The following is a 25409-nucleotide window of genomic DNA, read 5'->3' on the forward strand; positions in this document are numbered from 1 at the left end:
ACGTCGTCGGCTAGCCGCGCCTTTAAACAATAATAATTTGCGAATCGGGACGCTGCAGAAAAAGTTGCTTACGTGTCTGTGTAGAGAAAGGTCTGCTCTAAATATCCATATTAATTAGAGGGTAGAATTTTGCGGAATTATGAAGATATCCCTTGTCAAAGACTGAAAAGTTTGAAACATGCTTTACTTTAGTATTAATTTTTGAATACATTGTGTACTATATAATTATTAATAGGACTGATTTCTTATCGCAAAAGGACATTTGTCATAGACAAAAATAGAAGAGAATTTAGAGCAATTTATTTGGATGAAAACTGCCACCTTCGGAATGTGCAACTTTAACTCTTAAGATATAAATTTATATCAATCGCATTTTTTTTTATCAAGTTTGATTAATCCTTTCGATATCGTAGTCGCTGGATATTTAGGAAACAATACGGATTTATTCGAATTTAATCCGAGAAAGTTAAGTTTTTGGCCCTGCGTTTCAAAATTTCGCAATCTGAACCACTGTGCGATATCTCCCCTCTTCCCGCTCGCGATAGTAAACAGGAAAATTCTGACGGGCTCTTCGCCTTCCCCTCAAGATACCCAGAAAATGCCAGTGTAAATCATAATACCTACGGTATCAATTATACTTCTTTATTTTTGCAACCTTTCCTTGAACCGGATTTTTACTTTGTCCCGCTATGGTCTTGAAATTAAGCTAATTAAAGACGCAATTTTAACTTTCAAATTTGATCCACTATGCGGCGCTGTTCCTTCAGCGTGAAGTTACCAAGACGTAACAGTACCAACTTTTAATACATGAGCTTTGACTCCCTGCTTCAAATTACGTTGTTCATCCAATGATTTTAAGAAAACTTTGGTGTTACAATAGCACAGATGTATTTGTAGTCTAAAATATATATTTCAGAGTGAAAATTAAAGAGGTCCAAAAATGGACGATAAAGAAAAACTACTGATTCATCCTTGGGACAGTTTGTCTACAATAAACACGTTTGATTTAGGTTAGTATATACCGTAACCTCAGAATACCCGCGAATTTTGAATAGTGTTTCAATCGACCATTCCAAGGGGTAAAAAAGTATTATATTTTCAATGATATCTCAATCGAATGCGATATCTCTAAGGAATTATCTATTCTAAGGAAACGATGTAAATTTCATTTTCATTGCATCTTTCTCAACTAAAATAAATATATGTATTAGATAACAAAAATATGCAACTTTTCTCTGTCTATCCTTTGTTCTTTACTTCAGCGCAAATTATAAGTTGAACTTTTATGATACAAGTAATTATATTTGATTTCTATATTTTAAGTTATATTAAGGTATATGTATTATGTTGTTAGGCAATGATACAAGATCTACGATATGCGTGGACAATAACAGTAACCAGTCCAACAAACAAGTTGTGACTGTAGCTACACCATCAACCAGTCTGTTGATTGAATCTCTTATACAACAACTTTGTACAATGTTCGAAGGCGATAAAGTTCGTAGGAACAAATTGTATTTTGGTAATTTATATGTACTTCTGTAAATTATTAGGTTCTATGTATTCTAGTAGTAATAAGTACTCAGAGAGATTTTTATAGAAATCGACCTTTGTAACATTTATTTCTAGCAATATGCGATAGACTTCATGATATGGAATTAATCGATAGCTCATACAACTTGATGGAATTTGAAACTATAAGAGGACAATATCAACATGCACTGTATCATTTGGTTGCAGTTGCACGTGCAGCAACTGGTTGTGAAAGTCCGCTACACATTTCTAGGTAAAATGCTTGAAATTAATTGTCTGTATAAACATTATATTCAAATAAATAATGTAGCAACCTTTTTATACAGTTCGTTAATAACTGACTGGTCTAGATATCACAGAGAGTTTCAAGAAATAAGTTTCATTGCTTCTGGAGGATTTGGTAATGTTTACAAAGCGCTGCACCGTCTGGATGGTATCGAGTACGCAGTGAAAAAAATTGTGGTGCGTTCTGGGCGAGTTAAAAGCATCATGCAGCATCTCGAAGAAGTGAAAACTATTGCTAGATTGAATCACACCAACATAATTTCGTACAAAGGCGCGTGGATCGAACCGTCGCTACCTTCAACTTTTTTACAATGCTTACCATCTTCGAGTCACTCTCCCAGCAAAATAAATTCTTTGGATAATAAAGGAAAAAACAGATACAAGTCGTACACGAGTCATAGCGTTACTACACAGAGTCAATCGAATAATATTACTAGTTCTAGTAGTCAGAGTAAAGAGGAGTTGGTTCCTAATGAAAGTTACGAACAGGATAAACTTTTAATGCAGTGTGTTAAAAAGAAAAATTACAAATCTGGTATGTACATACAGACCAAAATTGAGGAACAAAAAACAGCGTATCATTAACGAAAGATTTTATGAACTTAACACCTCATTTAACACTGTAGGACGAAGAATAATCGAAGAAAATTTTGGAGACGATTGTATGGAAAAAAATTCAAATAGTATATCTTTCAGGAGCGATAGCAAGAATGAAAATAATAAAACAGAGAATAGTACGAATTCCGACTCTAGCAATTCATTCGAAGAGTCCAATAGCAACAACAAACTTTGTCCATATGTACCCCCAGTGGTTTGTATGAACTCTTCATCTGAACTATCTAATTGGGCAATATTAAATGAAATTTAGTTAGGTGAATTCTTTTATTTTCAAGAATGAACAGTATGCAACATTGTACATCCAGATGGCACTCTGTGAAAAAACTCTTCAGCAATGGCTTGATGAAAGGAGTGAGCTTCCTTCACAAGAAATGATCGTTACTATTGTTACGCAAGTTCTTTGTGGGTTGGATTATATACACTCGCATGGAATTGTACATCATGACATAAAGGTAGCAAAGAAACAATGGATCTATGCATAAAGTTAAATAAGCATACTTATTTCTATTTGACTTCAGCCAAGCAACATATTCATAACAACGTCAAACCATCTCCAAATACAACTAGGTGATTTTGGATTGGCCTGTCCACTGCAGAGCGAAACTCATCATTCCATTCTTGGTACACATACCTATGCTGCACCAGAGCAACTCCAAGGCAAATGCGATCCCAAAGTACTATTTCTTTTTATTGGTCCAATATCAATTATGAAATATATTTTGAATCGACTTCTACTGTTCCAGAGTGATGTGTATAGTCTGGGGATAGTGCTTCTGGAGATGTTAGTCCATACAAAGACCCACATGGAACGAGTAGAGATAATTGCAAATTCAAAAAGGGGTCACTTGCCAATGATTCTGACTGCCACTTATCCTAAATGGGTATAAATTTAAAATAAAACTTACTGTTTCTAGTCGAAGATATATTTAGTTATAAGAACAATTAATTTGTTAACAGGCACACATAATTAGTCAATTAGTGCAAACAGATCCTGAGAAACGACCATCGACGAGTGAACTGTTGCAAAACTTTAACCAGGATAAAGATGTGACGATAGCTCAGTTGAAAAGTGATATTTTAGATAAAGACAATAGAATAGAAGAATTGGAAAGGAGGATAGCAATGTTAGAAACACAAATTGCTAAATATAATATACCGTTTGATGACAGATAAACTTTTGTGCGAATCTAAACAAATTTTTTAAGAAAATTGAATAGTATTATTTTTCTAAAATAAATTACAAAATTGGAGGTGAGTGCATTTGTTATATTAATGTATAAGACATTTGTAAATATTTTTTGCATTGTGTATTTTAATTTAATTTTGTACAGTATTATAAATAAAAGATCTATTCCTTCCTTTATGTTTCCTTGAAACTACAAGTTTCAGAAACAATATGAATGATAAATTTGCTACTGGAGTACTTAATGTAAAGTAATTAATTAAATTATTTAATTACAATCAGATATTGTTTATGGTATGTGATACGTTGATGATGATGATGATGATGATGATGGTAATGGTAATGGGCATGATTGTGATGTGTTAGGTGATGCACAGAAAGCATAGATGGTTGCATCATCCAAATCCGCTATGCGACATATAGCTCTCCGAATTTCAGCTTTTAGGCGCCTTTTATTTTCATCCGAGCGCAAACTTCTCAACTCCATGGCTACATATTCACCAAAAGTGTCATAATCATCTGGTTCTTTGGACAAAATTTGTGCTGAGTCCTTAAAGTCCTTTTCCGCTACGAATTTTGCACGCTTCTTACCTCTTCTCTCTATTACTTCTATAATCTTCTTTTTACTTTCTTCTTCTCTATGGGATGAATACTGTGTAGACACTTTTTCTTTAGATAATTGATCCTGGACAAGGAGGTTATATTTATGCATTTAAGTAATTGGAATGTCATTTGGGAATTCCAAAAATTATCGTGAATATGTATAGTCCAAACAATTATGAATATATGAATATAAGGGCCACAATCAATCACTACCAGTAGTAATACTCGAGGGGATTCCCAAAGATTATTCTAAATACAGGGTGAGGCATTTAAAACAGGCCACCCGAATAATTCGCTTACTTTTAGCGATAGGAAAAACTTACAGGTCCTCAATCATGGATTGAACGACAGTGGTTGAAAACCGACTTACTATAAAAAAAAAAAAAAAAACACGCGAACAACGAAAGAAATATTTAGCTTATCGCCCCATTCGTAGAATGACGAATAATTTGTTTCGCTACCAAATGCGATCACACACACGACACCAATCGTCTAATGAATCACTGCAAAACTTTTTCTGCATATATTTTTCCAGATCAAATACCGGCTTAGTAACACTCTTCACTTTTCGATGGTTCATAACAGCTCGCCTCACGCTCTCCTTCCTCGCCTCCTTGCGTTCCAACAAAGAACGTTTCTCTTCGTCAGTTCCAAATTTCAAAATTCGTTCATCTTCTAGTCGCCGCCTTTCTCGATAAGCCTTTCCGCGGTCAGTCGACGAAGGCATTTTGACGTGAACTGTGAACTGATTACGATTATCGCTCCCACCACTTAATATCTTAACCAATTAGTTACACATTCCAAGATGTAATCAAACACCAATCTACTTTTAGGCAGGACGCAATGGACGATACTCACCGTGTGTAATCAAACGCTAATCCAACACAGTAGCTCAGCACGTGCCTGTAATCAAACGCGAAACGCTTTCCGTAGCGAGCTACTAGTCCCGACGAATCCCCTTTATTCCTTCTTATCTCTACTTCGTTTTTATTTATTCTCAACTTCCGGCTTAACTTCATTCATATCGTCTTTAATCATTTAGTTACTTCCGTTACATAGCAAATGCAAAACTAATCTTATAGCTCAGCGACCAGGGCTGGCATTTTGGGAGGGGAGCAATTGTCCAGGGTGCTAAATTTGTAGGGGGCGCCGCAGCCAGCTGTACCTAGTATGCGAATATATTGATATTTTCTCATTGTCTCTTCTGTGCTATGTAGTTTAACAATTTTTACAATCTTAGTACAGATTCATAAATATTTTAACCCCTGAATATTGCTAAAACCAGCACTGCATATATCCTCACGATTAAACGTGAAGTGATCAATGTAATCAAACGCTAACGCAATCCCGTAACTCAGCGAATAGTGTAATCAAACACAAAGCCTGTCTCTGTTTTAAATGCCTCACTCTGTATAGAAAAGCATTTCGTTATTAACTCAGCTACCCCCCATTTTCGATTCTTGCACTAATTCTGGGACATACCGTATAAACATTGATATCAATTGCTGTGGAAGAAGTCATGATACAACTTACAACATTTGTCACAGCTGATCGCTTTGTCAATCCTGGAATTAAAAATTTCAGAGCTGAGAAGTAAGGCCAGTTGCTGATGTAAGTCTCATCAGAATTATCTCCATCTTTCTTTTTCTTTATCTTATTCAACTCCTGCGATAACTAGAAGAATACTCCTTGTAATTACATTTACTATATTAATAATATTTTATAGTTCACTTACTTGGTTTCGCAAGTTGTGTAACTTCCTATTTATCTCTTCTTTACTAGTATCAAACTTCTCTGCTATATTTAAGATTACATTCACTTTCTTCTCTCGCTTCTTATAATCTTTACAGGTCCTATCCCACAGTAGCGCATGCTTTTCATACAAATGGATGAGTTCAGAAGTATTTTCCCTGGACCAAGTGTACTTCGCCATTTCACAATTTGTATGATCATTTAATTATTATTCACATAGTTACTCTTACAGCAAATTAATAATATATAATACGTATATAGAATTATATACAATTTTATATCAAATATATACTTGTGTAAGGTGTATCTGAACATTGGTGACGATTTTTTTTATTATTTAAAAAGAGATATTTTTCAAATAATAATAATAATAATATGTGAAGTGTAAGTTTGAGCGTTTGAATTTGACGCCAAATTTAGGAAGGAGGTGATAAGAAGGTTGCCTAGGGTAGGGGTGTAGATGAGAGCGGTACAGTTTAGTACAGTTGATTAGAGGCTTTCTGATAAGAGGAACTGATTTATCTGTTTAGGCTATCTGATCGCAATATGCGTTTTGATTGTTATTTTTGATATTGGGTTTAATTGGCAATATTTTAAGGTTACTTCTTCACTTGGAAGTATCTGTTAAGTATTACTCTCGAGAGCAGCTGTCACACTTTGAAGTTGATATCTGCTGGACTGCTATCGAGAGCAGGTTAGGCAACTGTCGGAGAGTAAATATATATACAGTTGAATAAGCATAATGGAGAATAATGTAGCACAATACAATATAATTAAAAAAGCATAATATAGCATAATATAGAATAATGCAGAAAAATATAGAATCAAGGATAATATTAAGTAATAAAGAATAATAAATGTTCAATATTATAGAGTAATGTAGAAGCGAGGATATATGCAGTGCTGGTTTTAGGAATATTGGCGCCCTGGGGCAAGATTACCGGGGCGCCCATTCGGGGGTTAAAATATTTATGAATCTGTAGTTTGTAAAAGATGTAGATTGTAAAAATTGTTAAATTACATAGCACAGAAGAGACAATGAGAAAATATCGGTAAAGTCGCATACTAGGGACACCGAGCTACGTCGCTCCCTACAAATCCGCCCCTTCTCTCTAACGGCGGCCCGGGATATTTGTAAATTTGTATTAACTATATAATCGGATATATTTTTGTGTTTTTAATTAAAATTAATTAGTTTCTGTGAGTAGTAAAACTAACACTAAAGTAGAATCCCGATTATTTCACAAGATTATTCCAAACACCTACATTCCAAACATAAACATACAAATATATGAATAAATAAATATACGAATGTATAAACTTCCACAATTAATTTCCACCCCCAAACACGAACAAAATCGCCAAGTAACCTTTCAGCTTCTCCCACAAGTGTCAGGAAAAGCAAAAAATGTTACCCACTTTTACATTCCGTTACCCACGGGATCCTTTCCTTCCTACATATTTCAAAGAGCCTAAAAATCAAAAATAATGATAGCTCGATTTCGATTCCATTATCAAAATCGAGGGGTCAGCTGTGTGTCACTAGGTCGTCTCGTAACGGGGGTACACATGCGCGGTTCATTTTCCGCTAAACTCTGGATCACCTGAAGCTGAGGAATGACAAGTATAGTGATCCACGTACCACTGTTATCGGCGTTCAAACGAATTCGAACGACAAATAGACGGAGAGTTGGATAATCGATGATAAAGTGACGAAAAAGTGCAAGCTTGTCAGAGAAAGATTCAGGAGGGGGAAAGAAAAATTAAAAAAAGAAAAAAAAAAGAAATATGAAAGAGGAAATAGAACAAAGTGAGATTTACGAAGACAAGACTGAAGGTATCTGCGTTAAGGGGTCCCTGATAAGAGGCTGCAATAGATTTTGTGGGTGGAATAAGTAATGAGAAATGAGTGAAGGGAGAAAGTACAAGGGTAATAGAAGGAATCCAAGGGTTCGAGTGAAACAGAAAGGGAGGGGGTGGGAATATAAAATAAAAATAAAAAGCGGATAGAGGAGTTGTTGTAAAGGAATCGTAAGAGGCGGAGAAAAGGGGGTAGTAAGAATAAACGTAATCTGAAGGAGAAGTTAAAAGGAGGTTAGCAGTGACGGCTACGGAAGGGGAAAGGGGAAAAGGGGTGAGTTGACTGGATGAGCACTGCGCAGCATCCCAAGTGTCGAGAAATATTCTCCGCGATAGCGTCGATTTCGGATAGTGCTTGTGAATCGAGTGAAAAAGTGATTTTGTAACATTCGTCGCTGATAAATAAATAATCATATCCTTATTGGTCACGTAGGATGATAATGTAGTTGATTTGGACCGGTAGATTAGAATTGTTTCAAGGGTTGTTTTTTTTTTATTTTTATTTTTTTTATTTATTTATTTTTTTTAATTAGATGAATATTAATTTAGCGATTATATTTTTCATACTGATTAAATGTTATCTAAGGAGCTGCATTTTTTATATCAATTAAATATTAATTTAGTGATGGTACTTTTCATACCGATTAAAATATTTTCATAAGAGTTGCATTTTTTATATTAATCAAGTACCACTTAATTATTTATTTAGGGTTATAATTGTAACTATTAGTTATATAATAATTCATATTGCTTATATAATATATTAATTCATTCGTATTTATTCTTATATAATTATAAAATTATGAACTGGATTTCGTTATATTAATTATGTATTACTTTAGAAATTAATTTAAAAAGTGTATTGTGTGGTCATATTTAATATGCCAAGGATAGTGGAGATTGATATATGCAGTACTCATCAATAAGAGAAACTTCCATGTATGTTTTAAAGTTGATATCCATATCCATGTCCAAAAAATGGAACATCCTCCACAATGGAGCGCCGGTTCCACGATAATGCGAATCTTTTTTTGCTTTCGCGGATATCTTGTATCGTAGTTAAAAAAAAATGCCTGGTACTCTTACATCTTGGACAATGTTTCGAAAAATACCATACATGCCTTAAATATTAATATTTTTGTTTACTTTTTATATTATATATATATATATATATATATATATATATATATATATATATGTAATAATCTACAACCAAATAAAAGTGTATTTTTTTCTATATTATAAATTAAAAAATATAGTATTTTTACTTTACGCTAAAGGAAGAATTTCATAATAATTAAACGCACAATGAAAGTTTAAGGTAATAAAAATCAGGTCGACTTAATTTGCAGTTTTTGATAGCCGGATGTCGAGGTGCAAGAACCTGATGAGATGACGTCTTGTTTTATTTGCTGATGCAATTTCGGAGGATGCTTCTCAGGATGAGACTGCAGCAGGTCTACCTTCTGCTGCAGATGGCATACCTAGTTGTTTGGTAAAAATTCATTTATTTTGCAAGCATGCAAAATCAACGAAAATGCGTTTCATACACCATAAACAAAATTTGTTCTATAGTAAAATAGTCGCAAAAATATTTCACATTGTCCGATAAACGCGGATAAGATATTTGTAACAGTAACGAATTTGAACGAATAACAAATGTACGTATTGCGAAATTTCCAGGGCTGGTTTTGAAAATACAGGGATGTCCGACAGATTGGAAAATGTGACACAAACAATATCTCGAATTCTCAATGGGTACGATATCCGTTTGAGACCAAATTTTGGAGGCAAGTATTCTGATTCCCCTCCTCGATAATCGATATTCATTAGAAGTTATTCAAATCGATTACAAACTAGTTTACTAAATTCACCTAAAATTATAAATATTCATATACCACTTGTAATGCATTCTTTGCTTCATAAATAAAGGATCTCATTTCATTATTATAAAATAAAGGGAATTTAAAAAAAGGGGACATTTATTCTGATGCTTAATGATACTAATAATACTTTTAATTTTCCTTATTTCGGCTTTTTGCTAATACTAATTTAAAATTATTTCTTTGCAGGAGAACCTTTGTTGGTAGGGATGGACTTAACGATAGCAAGTTTCGATGCGATTTCAGAAGTTAACATGGTAAATACGTTTAATTAATTTAGCACGTGACGAATAATTATTAAAAATCTGTTTATAATACGTGTATTATGGAAACTACAAATTGCAGGATTACACGATAACGATGTACTTGAATCAATATTGGACGGATGAAAGGCTAGCATTTTCCCAAGATGAAGAGACGCTCACCCTCAGTGGGGATTTTGCAGAAAAAATTTGGGTCCCAGACACGTTTTTTGCCAACGACAAAAATAGGTGCGTGTGAAAAGTATCTAGAAATCTTAACTTCTAATATTTTATATTACTTTTATATTTCTAATATATATCACATATTATTTTATCATTGTATCATTATTGTATTTCCATTTTATATTTCTAATTTTTATTTATTAATATCGATTAATAAATATTAATATTAATATCTAATAATAAACTATGTAGAAATTTGTGTTGTCCCGAAAGGGGGAGTCGCCCTATTTGCGTTATCGTTTCAATACAATGTATACACTTATCTATAGATCAGTCTGATTTTGAATCCCATTTTTGTTTTTTTTTTTTTATCATTCTTGTGTCTATCGTATAAAAGTGTCGTTTTTCTTGAACTTATCGTTAATTTATTGCATAAAAAATTGACAAAATTAAAGAAATCACAAAATAAAGACACTCGTGCCGTCTGTGAGAATTTCTAAGAAGTCGAATTCAAAAAGCTCCCCGCTCTTCGTTTGACATTAACTAGCTTTTCAAATTAGTTATTTATAGTTCCTTCGTTATTAACCAGCTTTTAAACGAATTATTCTGCTTTGGGCTGGACGAGGTAGGGATGTGGCTGAGAAAGAAAATGTTGGTTTTACGGTTTTTTTTTTACAGTTTTTTGCACGACGTGACCGAGCGTAATAAACTCGTCCGGTTGTCCGGAGACGGATCAGTCACTTATGGCATGAGATTCACGACGACCCTGGCCTGCATGATGGATCTACACTACTATCCGCTCGATTCGCAGAACTGCACCGTAGAGATCGAGAGCTGTACGATCGGTGTTACCTTTTCTTCGACCCCTTTCCTTTCCATTGATCATTAGTTCCCTCTATTTTAACGTTATACTCAAGGTTTCCAACAAAGACATTAGAATTTAAAGACTCGTTCCTGTTTCAATTGACACGTTGATCGTGCTTTTCATTGAAAAACGAAAACTATTCATTCTGAAAGTTAAGTGTCATAGAAAATGAATTCAAACGAAATACTTGAATTTTGATGAAGTTACAGAACTACGTATCAAAATAAATGTTTCATCACGCAGCTTCCAATAGTCTGTAAACAAAATTTAAACACGATAGAAATTTTCAAGAGTTTTAGTCTGGCAGCGAACGTGTTAAATAATGCTACAGAAACAGAGCGAAGTTGCCGAATGACATTGATGTAGTAATATCTAATATATTTGTTACATCTAATTTGTCTAAACGTGTATCGTTCTCTTAGATGGATACACAGTGTTGGACGTAGTGATGTATTGGAAGGAAACCCCGGTGCGTGGTGTAGAAGAAGCACGACTGCCACAATTTACGATAACTGGATATGAAACGAACGATCGCAAGGAGAGACTGGCCACCGGGATATATCAGAGGCTTTCGTTGAGCTTCAAGCTTCAAAGGAACATCGGATATTTTGTTTTCCAAACGTATTTACCCAGTATACTGATCGTGATGTTGAGCTGGGTCAGTTTCTGGATCAATCACGAAGCAACCAGTGCCAGAGTAGCTCTTGGTAAAGAATCGTTTCATACTCTTTTTTTTTTTTTTATCGTTCGATTACTTTAATAGGAAAGCACTCGGAAGGAAATATTTGGCATGCGTATTATTTTATCTCGATTTATGAATTTGTCAAATCAATATTGTAACGGCGACACCTCTACTCGCGCGCATTTTATATATGTTCGTTTATAATTTTATCTTATTTTGTTTAGTTTATTATATCGTTTTTTAAACGAAAGAAATTTACCTAAAAGTAGAAATTCTCATTACGAAATAATATTCAATTTATGCGATACGTGTACATCATTTATACGCTCATTTATTTATTTATTTATTTATGTGCACATTTTTGTTTTATTTCGTAGGTATAACGACAGTCCTAACAATGACTACGATCTCAACGGGCGTACGTAGCTCACTGCCACGTATCAGCTATGTGAAAGCTATCGATATCTATTTAGTAATGTGTTTCGTTTTCGTGTTCGCGGCTTTATTGGAGTACGCAGCGGTGAATTACACATATTGGGGCGCCAGGGCCAAGAAAAAGATGAAAAAGAAGGACACCGACGATAAGAAAGTCATTTCGTCCAAGTCAGGCGAGCATTTATTATTTAGTTACACGTTACGGAGGATATGGACATTTATTTTGTTTATTTTTATGCTTAAATAATTTTTTTTTAAAATATTCACGAAGTCCTTTTTACATACATCCTGAAACTAAACATTTTTGGACTTTTTTACCTATAGTTGTTGAACTTTTTATATTGTATCCTTGTATATCGAAAAATTGTACACGTCCACTGTGAAAAGTTCATGGAACAAGACAAAGAAAGAAGAAAATAATTTTGCAGGAAGCAAAGCAAGTTCTCCGTATCCTGGTCCAACGGAAACGGACGTAGCAGATATTCAGGACCTTCGAATGTCCCCTTTGCCGAGCATGAGGAACAGATCAGGCCTGATCAGCGGTAGCACGTACCCTGGAACCATACGAGAACACGATCCTGCCAAGTTCCCCCCGAGTTTTCGCATTTCCAGAGTTGCGGCCTATAATACTCACGGAAGGAACATTGGGCTTAGGTATAGAGGTCCTAAACAACACAAACCTAAGGTAAACATATACAAACTTCGTTACTTTTCGACATTTCGTAAACGGAAATATTATTTATTTTGTTATTGTCAGAGAAAATGTAGAAAATGTACTAAATTTTTATTGCATTTCCCATTGAATTGCCTACTACAAAACTACAATTTACCAAAATATAAAATATAAATTTGTTTTATTTACCAATATATATAAAATTTATAAATTCATTGTACATCTATATAAGGATAAGAAAAGAAATAACGATTATAGGTTTTCCACGCGATAAGAAGAGGAGCCTCCGTGCTGCGAGTATCGATGCCCAAGATCAAAGACGTGAATATTATCGACAAATATTCGAGAATAATATTCCCAGTCAGTTTTATGCTATTCAACGCCATCTACTGGGTATTCTATTTCCTCTGATTTAAACTACCGCCGTTTCGTGACGAAGGACAGAAAGGACCAATTGTTATCAAGAATTTGCATGGGTATTACTAGAGAATAAATTTGATTCGAATTAAAATCGAATCAAAATCGAAGTAAAATTCGATTTCGATCTTTATTCTCGCCTGAAGAGAGTATCGAAAGTACTGAATCGAAAGTTACCGATATTTATGCGATATCTTCGAGAATAGTCGATTTGATCTCGAAGTCGAACGATATTTACGTGAATACGTTCCTAATCGATAGGTCACTGGTTCGAATGGATGATCTGAAATGCATTAATTAAAAATTTATCCTTGAAAAACTACGATGACGCAATGAAAATGATTTAAATAATCGATGGAATTTGAAGCACTAAAAGTTTTTTAATGTATACGAAAATCCTTAATTGTGATCAACAAACTGAAAGTAACAATTTTTCTGAAACGCAAGTTTGTTTGACGAAAGTTATCAACGCCAATTGTTATTGTCAATATTTTAAGTACAACATTAAAAAAGAAAGAAGCATTTGACGGGAACATCAAAGATTTAGTGAAATATATCACAACTAGAGTAGCGTTTGATTAAAAATTGTAATTAAAGATATTATAGCTGATGGATAGGATTACTGTTGCATTATTATAATTACGATTGTTCTGCAAGTTATACGAATTTATTATTTGTTGATCGCCACATACATATATAAATAGGGTAAAGTTGATCAAAATGATGCCTTTAACAACATATGTCAAGATTAAGGTCATCCGTGAGATTCGACCTTTTATAGATATTTACCAAGAACGTTGACTAAAAATCCCACGGGTTAAACAAGTACAGTGCAGTAATGATTTCCATCATAGAACGAAACAAAGTAGTATTAAAAACAAAAGGTAACAAATAATGCAGTATTTTCGGTATTGTTAGACAAAGCTTAACGAATTGTTGGAAAAGTGAGAATACCTGAGCAAGAAAGAAGGAATTGTCTTTTCCTAGAGAATACTTTGCTGAAGCATTCAAAAGTTATCCACACAGATTATGTACCATAATGTTGATTATTTTAATATAAATCCTAACTGTAATTTTAAGGTAATTAAATTACTGAGACTTTTATTTCATTCACAAGAACCATTCAATATATATTTTGAATCAGTGTATATTATTTTGCCTTTCAGCATATGTATATATATTACAATGTTGATAAACTGTAGCACTCTCAAGGTTCCATTTACATTTTATATAATGGCAATGCAACTTTTATTATACTTCAACAATTTATACATGTTCAACTTGAAACATAGCTTCTTAACCTCAAATTCCCATTGACTTCCAGTATAACCTATATCTTATCTAAGATCTGACTTTTGTACCTCGAGAGTTGGCAACACTGGCGTGATACTAGTACACTCTATCAGTCGGTAATAGAACGTTCGCGGAAGAGTTTCGACCATGTGCTCTTATACTTTCACGTGCTAGTGTTTAGTAATTCTCTTCGCAAATGTGATATTAATTTTTCCATTCGTGGTCAATAAAACGTTCATTCATCATTGGTGAATTATGTTAGCGATTAACCTTACCAGACAATAGGTAATATGTGAGAGGCCAGGGAACTATGTTACCTTCGCGACACTTCAAGACTGGTTTCCTTTGCTATCAACAGAGCAAAAAAAGCACATGATCGAGTTCTGTTGAACTTTAAGTTATCGAGCGCCTTTCTCTATGAAACTTGGAAATTTTCACGAGGAAAACGTTCCGGTTCATTTAAAATTAATATTATATCTATGTTTATGTAGTAATACAGTGTTTTTAATTTGAGATGTGGAAAATTAATTGTGTTTCGTTATGAAAAATTATAACTCACTGTGTGGTAAATATGTTTGGGAAAATAGGTGCTTGCTGAGTCGATAGGGTCATTTATATTGATTTCAGCGATCGATATCTTCATATCGAATTGCACAGAGAATGGATAAATCTGTTTCGCGATTGCATCAGATTCGAGAAATTGAAATTTTTTTAAATTTGATGTTAGTTTTTTGAGAATTATTATTGGAATTATGTTTCTTTTAATTCTTATCGGATGCTTTTAGATCTGTTTGGGAATATTGTATATTGTAACATTTTTTGTAAATCGAGGAAGTTATATAAGTCATAAAGATGCAATTTAAGTCTTTAATTCTCGATTGTTCTTATCGCTTGGCGCCTTTCAGTGTAAACAATAATAATGATGGTAAAGTTCAGTTGGATGTTGATATATTATAACAAAATCAAGTTTCATATTTAGTTTTGATGAATAATTATTAAATGATTTATATAATATTTTTTTTGTTACTCGACAAATTAGATTTTTCTTTTTGTAGATTTCAAACAATTTTTCTTTGAAAAATAGTAAAAATTGATTTGCTTCCAATGAAATAATTCTAAATAATTTATACTATAATTTAAAGTAATTTATTTTAATTTCTTTCAATTTATGGAAGTGTTTGGGATATTAGAAGTTTGAAAGTTTGGGTTATTAATTACGTAATTTGGCGTAATTTTGCCTAAAATTGTCAAAGTATGAATATTTTAGTTTAGGTCGGAGATAATTGATATATGTATATCCGATGTTGCAAGCGGGGGAGGGGAACGTTTTCACACTCTACAGATTTCTCGCGTATTCAGCACCTCGTGCATTGGAATTGTAAATAATATTATTGAACAACTGCGTGTCGTTACTAGAATGACGATGATAGAGATGCAGCAGAAAATTTGCCATTTCATCTTTATCTGACGACGGTGTCGAATAAATGACTATGGAGAACGAGGTAATAATTGAAATTATTAAATAATATTTTTATCTCAAGGCAAAACTTGATTTGGTTTTGCTAAATAATTTTAATAATTAAATAATTCACATGGCAATTCTTGTAGCCACAAAAATTTGTTTAAGTAGATTTCAAGAGATTCTACTCCAAACTTTAATGACAATGGTAAATGATTGATGAATAATTTTAAATAATTCATATTATATTTGTCATTGTTTGAAAAATTTGTTTACGTAGATTTCATGAAATTTTACTGTAAAACTTAATGAAAAAATAGTAAAAATTGATTCGATTTTTGATGAATAATTATTAAACATTTTATATGATTTTTCGTGTCGTTAGAAAAATTTGTTGAAGGAAATTTCAAGAGATTTCACACTGTGATAAGTTTCTTTCGAATTATTTTTGTGTGTAACGTTTACTTAATGATTACAAGAAGAATTTATAGTAGGTAGCTATAAAGATAAAATGATATTATATATCTAATACATATCTGGTCAATGATTGCTACAGTGTGTCTTTTTACGAGCTATTGTGTTCTTCTAATCGATTCCTTCCAACGCCAATTAAATTATACTGAACTCTGTAACTTAGAAGCGTCGTTGATTACGAAATCGAACTCAACGTTCAAAAATTCAACATGGCGGACAAAAATGCGGGGAATTATTCAATTTGGATGAAAGTCGATGTCGAAGATTCGAAAGTTCATGTATCTTTATCTGAAGATATCAAATGGAAAACGAAAGTTGTACATTTCAATCAATTAAAAATATTGATAAGCGTTCATTGATTAGGTGCGTGATTTTAGATAAGAAAATCGTAAAGAAACTTATCTGATGCTGAAACAACATCAACAGAACAATATTATCCGCGAAAAATCTACGTTGTGGTAACTCCACTGGCGTTACCAGATTTCATTTTAAATCGCAATTCGCTAAATCGTAAAATAAAACAAATATAAATAACCGACGAAAATTTCGATAGTCTGGAAATAAATAAAAAAATTTAATATTTTACAAGAAATATACATTTGTTTTATATAGAGAGAATGACAAATAATAAAAAATTAAAAATATTAAATAATTTAACACTTTTTAAATGTGCACCGATTGTCCAATAGAATTTAGAGTGTAGGATAAAATTATACAATAAGAAGTATCTTCATTTTATTAGTTACTATACTCTAGTTTTTAAGGAAACAGTTCGTAAAATTAGCCACAGAAGTAACAGTTACAAAATAAATTGTTATCGTTCCAAAGGTGACCGTAAACGTTCCGCATACAGTATGGAGAAAATACTTCGGATGGATAGCAGATATATCCGTGGAGCCCACGATGTGGCTTTACATGATGGCTTACATGATCACCTCCGTCGTCGAACAAGCATTCTTCGTCTACAAATCTTGTCGAGTCGACCATGGATATTCTGAGGAGGTCTGCGCCAAATTAAACGACAACGAAACCATAAAAGCAGCTGTCCAGGTATTTATAAATATTGCTATTTGTTAACGTGCCAATTGATTAATAAACACGCAACAAATTAATATTAATTTTTCCTGAAACTTCCAGGTGACAGTCTCCAACTTCCACCAATGGAACAACATAGCTGGCCACGTGGTGCCAATTATACTAGCCCTGTTCTTTGGGAACTGGAGCGACCGACGCGGACGTAAGCTACCCCTCATTCTAGGACTAATTGGAAAATTTATTTACTCCTTCATGGTCGTCATCAATTCCATGATGGACACCTGGAATTTGAACACTGTTGTCTACACAGCAAGTCTTCCAATGGGGATGCTGGGGGGCGATGTGGCCATCTTTGGCAGCTGCTTTGCTTACATATCAGATGTATCATCTGTGCGTCAGAGGACCTTAAGGATCACCATTTTGGATGTGGTGTACCTCAGCACTATGCCCACTGGTACATATTGTTGACTCATCACTTGTAATTCTTAGATGAGTTGTTAAGATTCAAGCTTACGTGAACTATTACTCCCATTATTCCACTTATGATAACTTTAGAAACTTGTTGGTCGAGTAGATAGTATACTTAGAACCGTGACGATGGTCTCAAGCGATCGCTTCTTTCTATTTTCAAACAGTTTAATTAAGACAATTAAACATCATATAAAATTTTAAACATCAACTTCCTGTTCCAGGCGTGGCTCTTGGATCCTACCTCTACACCAACGTGGCCCACATGTCATACACGACCATGTTTACCATCAATACCAGCCTACTAGTTCTAGCAATTGTGTACTCACTGATAAGACTGAAATGGCAGACGCTGCCACAACAAGAGTCACTCGTAGGCACCAATCTCTTAACTGACTTCTTCGACAAGAAGCACGTGGTAGAAACCATGAAAACAATGACCAAGTCGAGGCCAAACTATGGGAAACTTCACCTGTGGCTTTTCCTGCTGATCATGATGCTCTACACCTTCCAAAGAGACGAGAAACCTATGAGTTATCTGTACACGCAGTTGAAATTCAAGTGGGACGTGACAAAGTTCAGTAACTTCAGAACATTCCAGTCGACCACCTTTGTGCTAGGTCAGTTGAACTGGAAGTGTACTTACAATGGCGTTTATTCTTAGCATTATTTCTTAATCAAAGTTGAGCTCTATGAGCTAAGTCTTGGCTAAGAAGCATAGAAGTATTAGACAAGCAGGTGTTCAAAGTATGTTATCATCAAATCTTACGATTTAAAGGGTTACGATACCCTGATAAAACGGTTTTATAGGGCGTCGGTCCGCTCCGAGGGGAAATCAATTCCCGTCCCGGTCCCCGTTGCCTTCCTATCTCCCCGCAGAAGCCTAACACACATCTAACTTTCATTTTCAGCAATGTTAATCGGAGTTCCAGTGATGACTAAACTGATGGGGATAAAGGACACCATAATCGTGGCAATTGGCGCCATTGCACATGCTGCTGGAAGAGTAATATTCGTACTGGCTAGTGTACCAGAATTATTCTACGTTGGTAATTAAATTTATCATAACATTGTAAATTTATCAAATTTCAAATTCAAAAAAACTGCAATTTTAAAAAAATTTCATTATCAATCTCATAATTAAAAACAAGGGAATGGCAATATCTCTCGTAATCCAATATGAAACATGATAATATGAATAGTAAAATAGTTTGAACGCTTGTAGGTGCTGCTGTGGCTGCTTTGGGTCCTGTCGTCGCTCCAGTCTTGAGGTCCATGACCTCCAAATTGATTCCTGTGGAGGATCGTGGTGAGTGCATTACAAAACTTTTTCGAAACTATTTCCAGGTTTTACGTTATTATTTAATCGACTAATTGTTATTCGTAGGAAAAGTATTCGCCCTGTTGTCTGTTTGCGACAATGCTGTGCCATTGTTCAGTGGGATCCTGTACTCTCAGCTTTACAACGCCACCATAAACTCGGCACCTGGTTCGATCTATTGGCTGACGTTTGCAACTCAGGTCTCTGTGTTGCTTCTTATTCTGTGAGTGAAATATCCAATCAATTTTTGTATACTTTCTCTGTATATATCATTCGTCATTCTATGGGCTTAGTATATAAAGAATATTGTTGAAAATTACACATTTCCACATTCGTGGAAAGTAGTTTGGATCCTTGGCAACATTCAAGGACCGTTTTCGTTACGATTTTAGTTGTTATTAACGAGTTGTCAACGAATTTCGTGTCGAGAACACGTTCCAGCTGTCGTCAATGCTCGACGTACTCGCGCACCGTTTCCAAAAATTGTTCCTAACTATTTTGATTCAATGAAAATCCTATCAGCAGTGCGCATGTTTTGAAGTGATTCATGTTCAAAATTATATACATCTCTTTTTTTTGTTTAGACTAATTTAGTTTTCCACAAAAAACAATCGGAACTTCCGACACGATGAATATATAATCAAATTTTGTTGTTTCTGTTTAGGGTGATACACTTCTCCATGAGAAGCAACGAGCACTCGGAGCACAGGCTATATATAAACAGTGACACTGGCTGTTCATCCGAGGTCTTCTCCCCAGAACTCAGTATTACTACAGATTCGCGCGTAAAATGAAGCTGGAAATTTACAGCGTAGTCTTGTTTGGAATCAATATGTACAAAAAGTTGACCATTAGATGGGCTTAGGAAAAAACTGATGAGTCATTCCAGTAATTCTGAACGCTTTTCTATGCCACAGGACTCATATTTCTTATTAGCAGAATGTTACATTGCCATCGATCGTGTCAGAAGCTCATCGAAACATATTTATTGGCGAGTAGTTACTCAAACTGTTGAAATTTATGCTGTTGATTAGAAATAGTTTTACAGTTTTACTAAAATATAGTGTATACACGTTGAGAAGTTTATTACTCGACTTCCATTTAATAACTTCCTCGTGAAGTTATCTATTGAACAATAATAGTTGATATGTGATATGAACAATAATAGTTGATATGTGGCTTACAACACAAGTGGAAACTTTGAAGGTTCCATCCGTTTCCTTTTATGTCGATTCCTCGAGGAGATCTAGATTTGTTAGAGAATCGTCGAATGAATCATACAGTTGCAAATGGTATGCTTAAAATGCGCATAACGTTAGACGGTGCAGTGATTCATTGCTGAACAGGAGAGGCGATCTTTGCACGCCAAAGTGAGAGATGTTCTTACTTTTTAAAATTTATTTGACGTTAATCGGTTGCGACATCACGTTTTACGTATATAACTTTCAAAGAACTGATTGCTATTCAGCACGTGCAAGCATGTCAAGGACCTGGTGGCGAATTCTTCTCTGCTGTTTAGGATCTTTTATGAAGAACTCACCGTTGTTCTAGCATCGCATATGCACACAATTCACAAGTGCACTCTGTTGTTTTCATGGTTTCGTGAAATGGATACAAATGCAATTACTTGGGTTAATGGATTTTACTTTATATTATATTCTGCAAATGTACAATTATGTTCACCTGGATCTTGCAAAACTTTGCACAATTTACAAGGTCACACACTAATTAATATAATTTTTTATACATCAAATCTTCATGTCTCGTCCAATTTATTAGTAATGCATGTTTTATATTAAACAGTATTAAAAGCTTGTATTGCTATCTAGCTTACAGGTCACAATTTGTTTACCATAATTAAAAAATTGTTACAGACCATCCAATCAAATGAAGAGATTTCTTAAAATAATTTCTATGTCCAGTCCAATCAGTATAAATGCAGGAGCCACTTACTCTTACACAAATAGAATCCTTGAGTCTATCAAAAATCTTTGCCTCCACAAGTTACAATGACTAACCCAGCTCATTACTAACAATTTCTATTTAGAAGCACACGGCGATAGTTTCAAAGAATTGATAAGTTCTCTGAAGAAGCTCTGCAAACAATGGAAACCAGTCACGTCGAGCCCAGCAGGATTTTTGTATTCGTAACATGAAGAGACTGTAAAGTGACTGGATGATTGATTCATCGGTTAGATGATGCTGCAATTCTTTAGTGTAGTGGAGGAGATTTGGAGAGGTTTGTTTGGAAGCTAATTTCTTTGGAAGATAAATAAATCGCAAACCATTTGAATAATTAAAGAAAATTTTTTAAAGAAATCCAAGTCTTAGTTTTCGCCAACCATAATTGCATAACGCTTCCGATGATAGGCAGTAGACTGCAGTCCTGTCGAATTGTTGCGAAACAATTAATTAATTAGTACCAGAAACATTTTTTTTTTTCAACGGTCACGCGGATGAATAGTGATAAATTGGATAGCTTTCACGTTGCGCCATATTTCTATGATGCAACGACCGTCGAATTCCACACTAAATTTCGTGGCGTGTATATGGAAAAACAAGTTTTGCGCTCATTTTCTTGATGCAAGTACCGAGAGCGATAGGCAAGTATTTCGTAATCGTTTTATACAGCGTGGGACAAAAGGATGGCTCATTTTACGTTATACAGACGTTAAATTTATATATTTTATATATTATATTTTTAGGTATTATTATATATTTTTTGTTTTATATTTTGTTTTATTTATCGAGTTTTTAGTTTTGGAATTCAGCTATTTCGAAAATCTTGTGGAAGTGCGAAATTATTGAAAAAAGAGCATCGAGTATATTTGAGATATCAGGTACGCGCTTTTTCGCGCCAAATTTCGTTGCCATATTGGCGAGGGAATTTCACCATTCGAAATTGTTTCAGAACTCGTTATTAAATCGTGGATTTTTGTGCCTGTATGACAAACGAAAATATGGAGAAATCCACTAAAATGTCCATGAATGCAAATAATAATAATAATAATAATAATAATAATAATAAATGATAATAATAAATTCAAAATAAAATAGTCGATATAAGATTAGTCACTTTCCAGTAAAAAAATTGTTCATCGCAACATCGCACCAGGTTTTCTAGATACAACCAGAACGTGCCGGTGGAAGTTCACGCGATAGTGACGTTCGACACGTGACGCATACTCATCAATCATATTTCGATGAAATATATCGGACAGCTAAATTAACCGGGAGACTGGGTATCCTTGAATATAATGTTTCTCTGCTCTCGAAACTGCCAACTTTGCGAGACAATATTTGTTATCCTGCAAGAGATAAACAAAATTGTTATCTAAACAAATAATCTGCGGTAACAAATGAAAGATTGAACGTAAACATTGAAAGATGAGCTTTTAAGATCGAAAATCTTTTGGGTGGTATAACGAGAAAATCGTCACGAAATTTGAAACGGAAATCGAGTTACGTTTACGCGAAAGACGGTAGAGGTATAAGTATGGAACGATTCAAAGTCGAAAAGTGGTTTGGCAAAAAATCAATTTCACTTTAACAATTCATTTTTCAACGGGTTCATTTGTTTATTAGTCTGTTTGAAGTCGCAGCAGATCTTTTGTACTTCAGACGTACTGGTTCGTCGCTTGAGCGCATACGTAATGCGCGTGCGAGAAGGATGACACGAGTTGTCTTTGTATTAAATTAAGGGTATCGCACGTACAATTGTTTTGTATAATATGATATTATTTTAAAAATATAGATTTTACTTCGGAATACGATTTTTATTGTAATTAACATTTACATTCATTTTATATTTACATTTCTATTTATATATAAATAGTATAACGTGAATTGTTCGTTAGTTTAATAATTGGGCCTTTAATGAAGTCGAAACCTTACGTAACTGTATTGGGAAACGTCACAATTGTCCCACGAGCTTTCGTGACCGGAAGGAGAACGCTGTTACGATTTTTATCAAACGTTTACCCTTCCTGTTTGCCGTCAAGTGTATCGCGAACGCAATCCACGATTCGATAAGGATCGCGATTGGTACCAGTGACGTCACTGTACCTCCATAGATACAAAATGGAAATATACAGAGCGGAGTAATAATTATCAACACCTCAGATACATTCGAAACTATAAGTTTCGCAGAAACATTTACTGAAATAAAATTACACACTGTTACATACAATGTAGTATATACACTTGTGTATAATCTGATTAGGTTGCAGCAATAAACTAATGCAAAGGCATAAACGTTTCAAACGGTCTATCATTTTATCCGATCGCTACTGTTTACATTATTTCCTCTCGTAACCTTCGCAAAGCTCGTTACACTAAAGCGATTTACAGCGCGGTTACGTAAAACAGGACGCGCTATTTATGGAGAGCACGAAATATATAAATATAGACACAAAGAAAAAAAAAGAAAAAAAAAATATTAACGTAAGATTTAAATCTAAAATGTACACATAAATATAAACGTAAAATGTAAATATAAAATAAGATGTTTCTCGCTAACATCGCTAACATGATCGATATAATCGAAGATGTAAACGTCAATATAAAATGTAAATACGAAACATGAACGTAAATGTAAATATAAATCTAAATCTAAATGTAAATCTAAGAAAAACCATCCCTTTATACCGAACAATAAACAAAACCGTTAAACCGTAATTTTGCCAAACACTGTACTCGCAACCAGAGTCACGTCGGACACCATTCTTGGTGGAAGTTATAGCGTTCGCTTTCGCTGAATGGGCACGTGCAGGGGGCAATCAAACCACGGACTCGCACGAGTCAGCCAACTCGTAAACTGCCGCTGTTTCGTCTTGCCAGTCGGTTTTTATGCTGCTACGAGAGTAGTCTCGCGAATGGCAGATTTTCCGTGCGCGAATCGCTTGACTTTTTGACCCGAACGATCCTTCTTCTACTCGAGAAGCGATCCTTTGTCAGTTACGATTCCGTGCAACCATCGAGATGCAGTTTCACGTAGCTGGAAGTGTGATTTTCTTGGTGGTGTGGTTTACCCTTCATGGGAACTCCCAGTCCGACGAACCCTTGCCAGCAATTCTGGGGGGCATAGGGAACGTGGCGTCCAGTGCTACCAATTTTCGTGAGTGTTTTTTCGTCTTCTTTATCACTCTGGGTAGTTGTTTTTTTTTTTTTTTTTTTTTTTTTTATTGAAGTGGTCGATAGTGATCGATAGGAGTCTGCGTGGTTCCATTTAGGGGAACTCCTAGACTGACGAACCCTTGCTAGGAATTCTGGGAGGGGGGGGGGAGGGGGCACAGGGAACGTGGTACCAGTACCAACAATTTTTCATTGATTTTTTTTCTCCTTCTGTTTTATTTTTTACTATTTCTTTTAATCGATTGGGGTGATACAAGGATATCTTGATTTCTTAGGAGTCTGCGGACCCTTCTTCAGGGGAACCACAGACTGAAGGGGTACTGGGAGCGTGGCCTACGATGATAACAATTTTCGTGAGACTTTTTACCTCCTGTCTTTTCTTTTTTGTTTATGTTATTTTTTCTCTGCTCGATTCAGACGATAGTGGAATTTCGGTCAATGGGGGTCCCTTTAGAGGAATTCTCATTTTTTTGGTGGGGAGAAGAGAGGGCCCTGTATAGGGAACGTATGAACGAATCAGATCAATTTTGACAGTAAGATTAAAAAAAAAAAAAAAAACAACGAGTAAAGCATCTGCTTTATATTTCGACTCAAACTAAATAAATATCGTTATGTTAATTCTGACTACAATTTTTCTGTAGTGAACGTTCTAGGTGACATTTCGAACGTCAGGATATATTTATAATTATTTTTGTTTTATGTATTAAAGAAATTCATATGTTAAAACCGACTAGAGTTTTGTAATTAATTCTTTAGATCACATTTATAATGTCAGGGTGTTTTTATAAATATTCGTTTACAAATAGGTTGTCATTCATAGAGTCTATATAGAGTGTAATTTGTAATTTAAGCTTTCATCTTATTTGATTTTTAAAGAAACCCTTTTTGCATTCTTTCTCGGGGTTATTTTATTTTCTAATCATATTCTACTTCTAATCATTTCCATAATTTTATGACATTCATATATATATATATATATATATATATATATATATATATATATATATATATA

The 25409-nt window shown here is 34.3% G+C and overlaps 5 protein-coding genes across 15 annotated transcripts in view; 4 read left to right on the plus strand and 1 right to left on the minus strand.

The window, feature by feature from the left end:
• The first annotated feature begins 542 nt into the window (after window positions 1–542).
• Window positions 543–3799, plus strand: LOC128895277 (eukaryotic translation initiation factor 2-alpha kinase 1-like). 2 transcript variants are annotated; one of them, XM_054157738.1, is made up of 9 exons: window positions 543–1010; window positions 1355–1522; window positions 1630–1786; window positions 1860–2353; window positions 2445–2629; window positions 2691–2888; window positions 2955–3110; window positions 3180–3317; window positions 3394–3799. In XM_054157738.1, exons 1-9 carry the CDS (start codon window positions 941–943, stop codon window positions 3607–3609), a joined length of 1782 nt encoding a protein of 593 aa, XP_054013713.1. In that variant the 5' UTR covers window positions 543–940; the 3' UTR covers window positions 3610–3799. The 2 variants fall into 2 exon arrangements, with proteins under 2 accessions (XP_054013713.1, XP_054013714.1); XM_054157739.1 differs by having other exon boundaries at window positions 574–1010; window positions 2712–2888.
• LOC128895293 (uncharacterized) lies at window positions 3738–6631 on the minus strand. Of its 3 annotated transcripts, none has more exons than XM_054157777.1 (3): window positions 5958–6631; window positions 5756–5896; window positions 3738–4304 (listed from the first exon to the last, which is right to left on the minus strand). In XM_054157777.1, the coding sequence occupies exons 1-3, from the start codon at window positions 6153–6155 to the stop codon at window positions 3909–3911; spliced, it is 735 nt and encodes a 244-aa protein (XP_054013752.1). In that variant the 5' UTR covers window positions 6156–6631; the 3' UTR covers window positions 3738–3908. The 3 variants fall into 3 exon arrangements, with proteins under 3 accessions (XP_054013752.1, XP_054013754.1, XP_054013753.1); XM_054157779.1 differs by lacking the exons at window positions 5756–5896; window positions 5958–6631 and adding exons at window positions 4767–4960; window positions 5081–5678 and having other exon boundaries at window positions 3743–4304; XM_054157778.1 differs by lacking the exons at window positions 5756–5896; window positions 5958–6631 and adding exons at window positions 4767–4967; window positions 5081–5676 and having other exon boundaries at window positions 3743–4304.
• An 864-nt stretch (window positions 6632–7495) lies between these two features.
• Window positions 7496–14494, plus strand: LOC128895285 (gamma-aminobutyric acid receptor subunit beta-like). Of its 3 annotated transcripts, none has more exons than XM_054157766.1 (10): window positions 7496–8108; window positions 9170–9329; window positions 9518–9624; window positions 9907–9974; window positions 10063–10208; window positions 10821–10978; window positions 11430–11714; window positions 12067–12297; window positions 12553–12809; window positions 13056–14494. In XM_054157766.1, exons 2-10 carry the CDS (start codon window positions 9250–9252, stop codon window positions 13206–13208), a joined length of 1485 nt encoding a protein of 494 aa, XP_054013741.1. In that variant the 5' UTR covers window positions 7496–8108; window positions 9170–9249; the 3' UTR covers window positions 13209–14494. The 3 variants fall into 3 exon arrangements, with proteins under 3 accessions (XP_054013741.1, XP_054013739.1, XP_054013740.1); XM_054157764.1 differs by having other exon boundaries at window positions 7498–8108; window positions 9187–9329; XM_054157765.1 differs by lacking the exon at window positions 7496–8108 and adding an exon at window positions 8638–8773 and having other exon boundaries at window positions 9187–9329.
• A 140-nt stretch (window positions 14495–14634) lies between these two features.
• On the plus strand, window positions 14635–21173 carry LOC128895284 (thymic stromal cotransporter homolog). 5 transcript variants are annotated; one of them, XM_054157757.1, is made up of 9 exons: window positions 14635–14792; window positions 15775–16009; window positions 17269–17490; window positions 17578–17929; window positions 18168–18563; window positions 18855–18992; window positions 19169–19252; window positions 19331–19487; window positions 19929–21173. In XM_054157757.1, exons 2-9 carry the CDS (start codon window positions 15992–15994, stop codon window positions 20056–20058), a joined length of 1497 nt encoding a protein of 498 aa, XP_054013732.1. In that variant the 5' UTR covers window positions 14635–14792; window positions 15775–15991; the 3' UTR covers window positions 20059–21173. The 5 variants fall into 5 exon arrangements, with proteins under 5 accessions (XP_054013732.1, XP_054013737.1, XP_054013738.1 ...); XM_054157762.1 differs by having other exon boundaries at window positions 14636–14792; window positions 15924–16009; XM_054157763.1 differs by lacking the exon at window positions 14635–14792 and adding an exon at window positions 15018–15072 and having other exon boundaries at window positions 15924–16009.
• A 2905-nt stretch (window positions 21174–24078) lies between these two features.
• LOC128895290 (uncharacterized) overlaps window positions 24079–25409 on the plus strand; it is a 6790-nt gene continuing 5459 nt past the window's right edge. Inside the window, exon 1 of one of the 2 annotated variants that reach the window (XM_054157771.1) lies at window positions 24079–24380. In XM_054157771.1, the coding sequence (XP_054013746.1) occupies window positions 24245–24380 (136 nt within the window). In that variant the 5' untranslated portion in view covers window positions 24079–24244. The remainder of the gene's footprint in view (window positions 24381–25409) is intronic. The other variant, XM_054157772.1, reaches the window with a different exon arrangement.

This window comes from Hylaeus anthracinus, unplaced genomic scaffold, assembly GCF_026225885.1.
Source record: "Hylaeus anthracinus isolate JK02 unplaced genomic scaffold, UHH_iyHylAnth1.0_haploid 5, whole genome shotgun sequence".
NCBI lineage: Eukaryota > Metazoa > Arthropoda > Insecta > Hymenoptera > Colletidae > Hylaeus > Hylaeus anthracinus.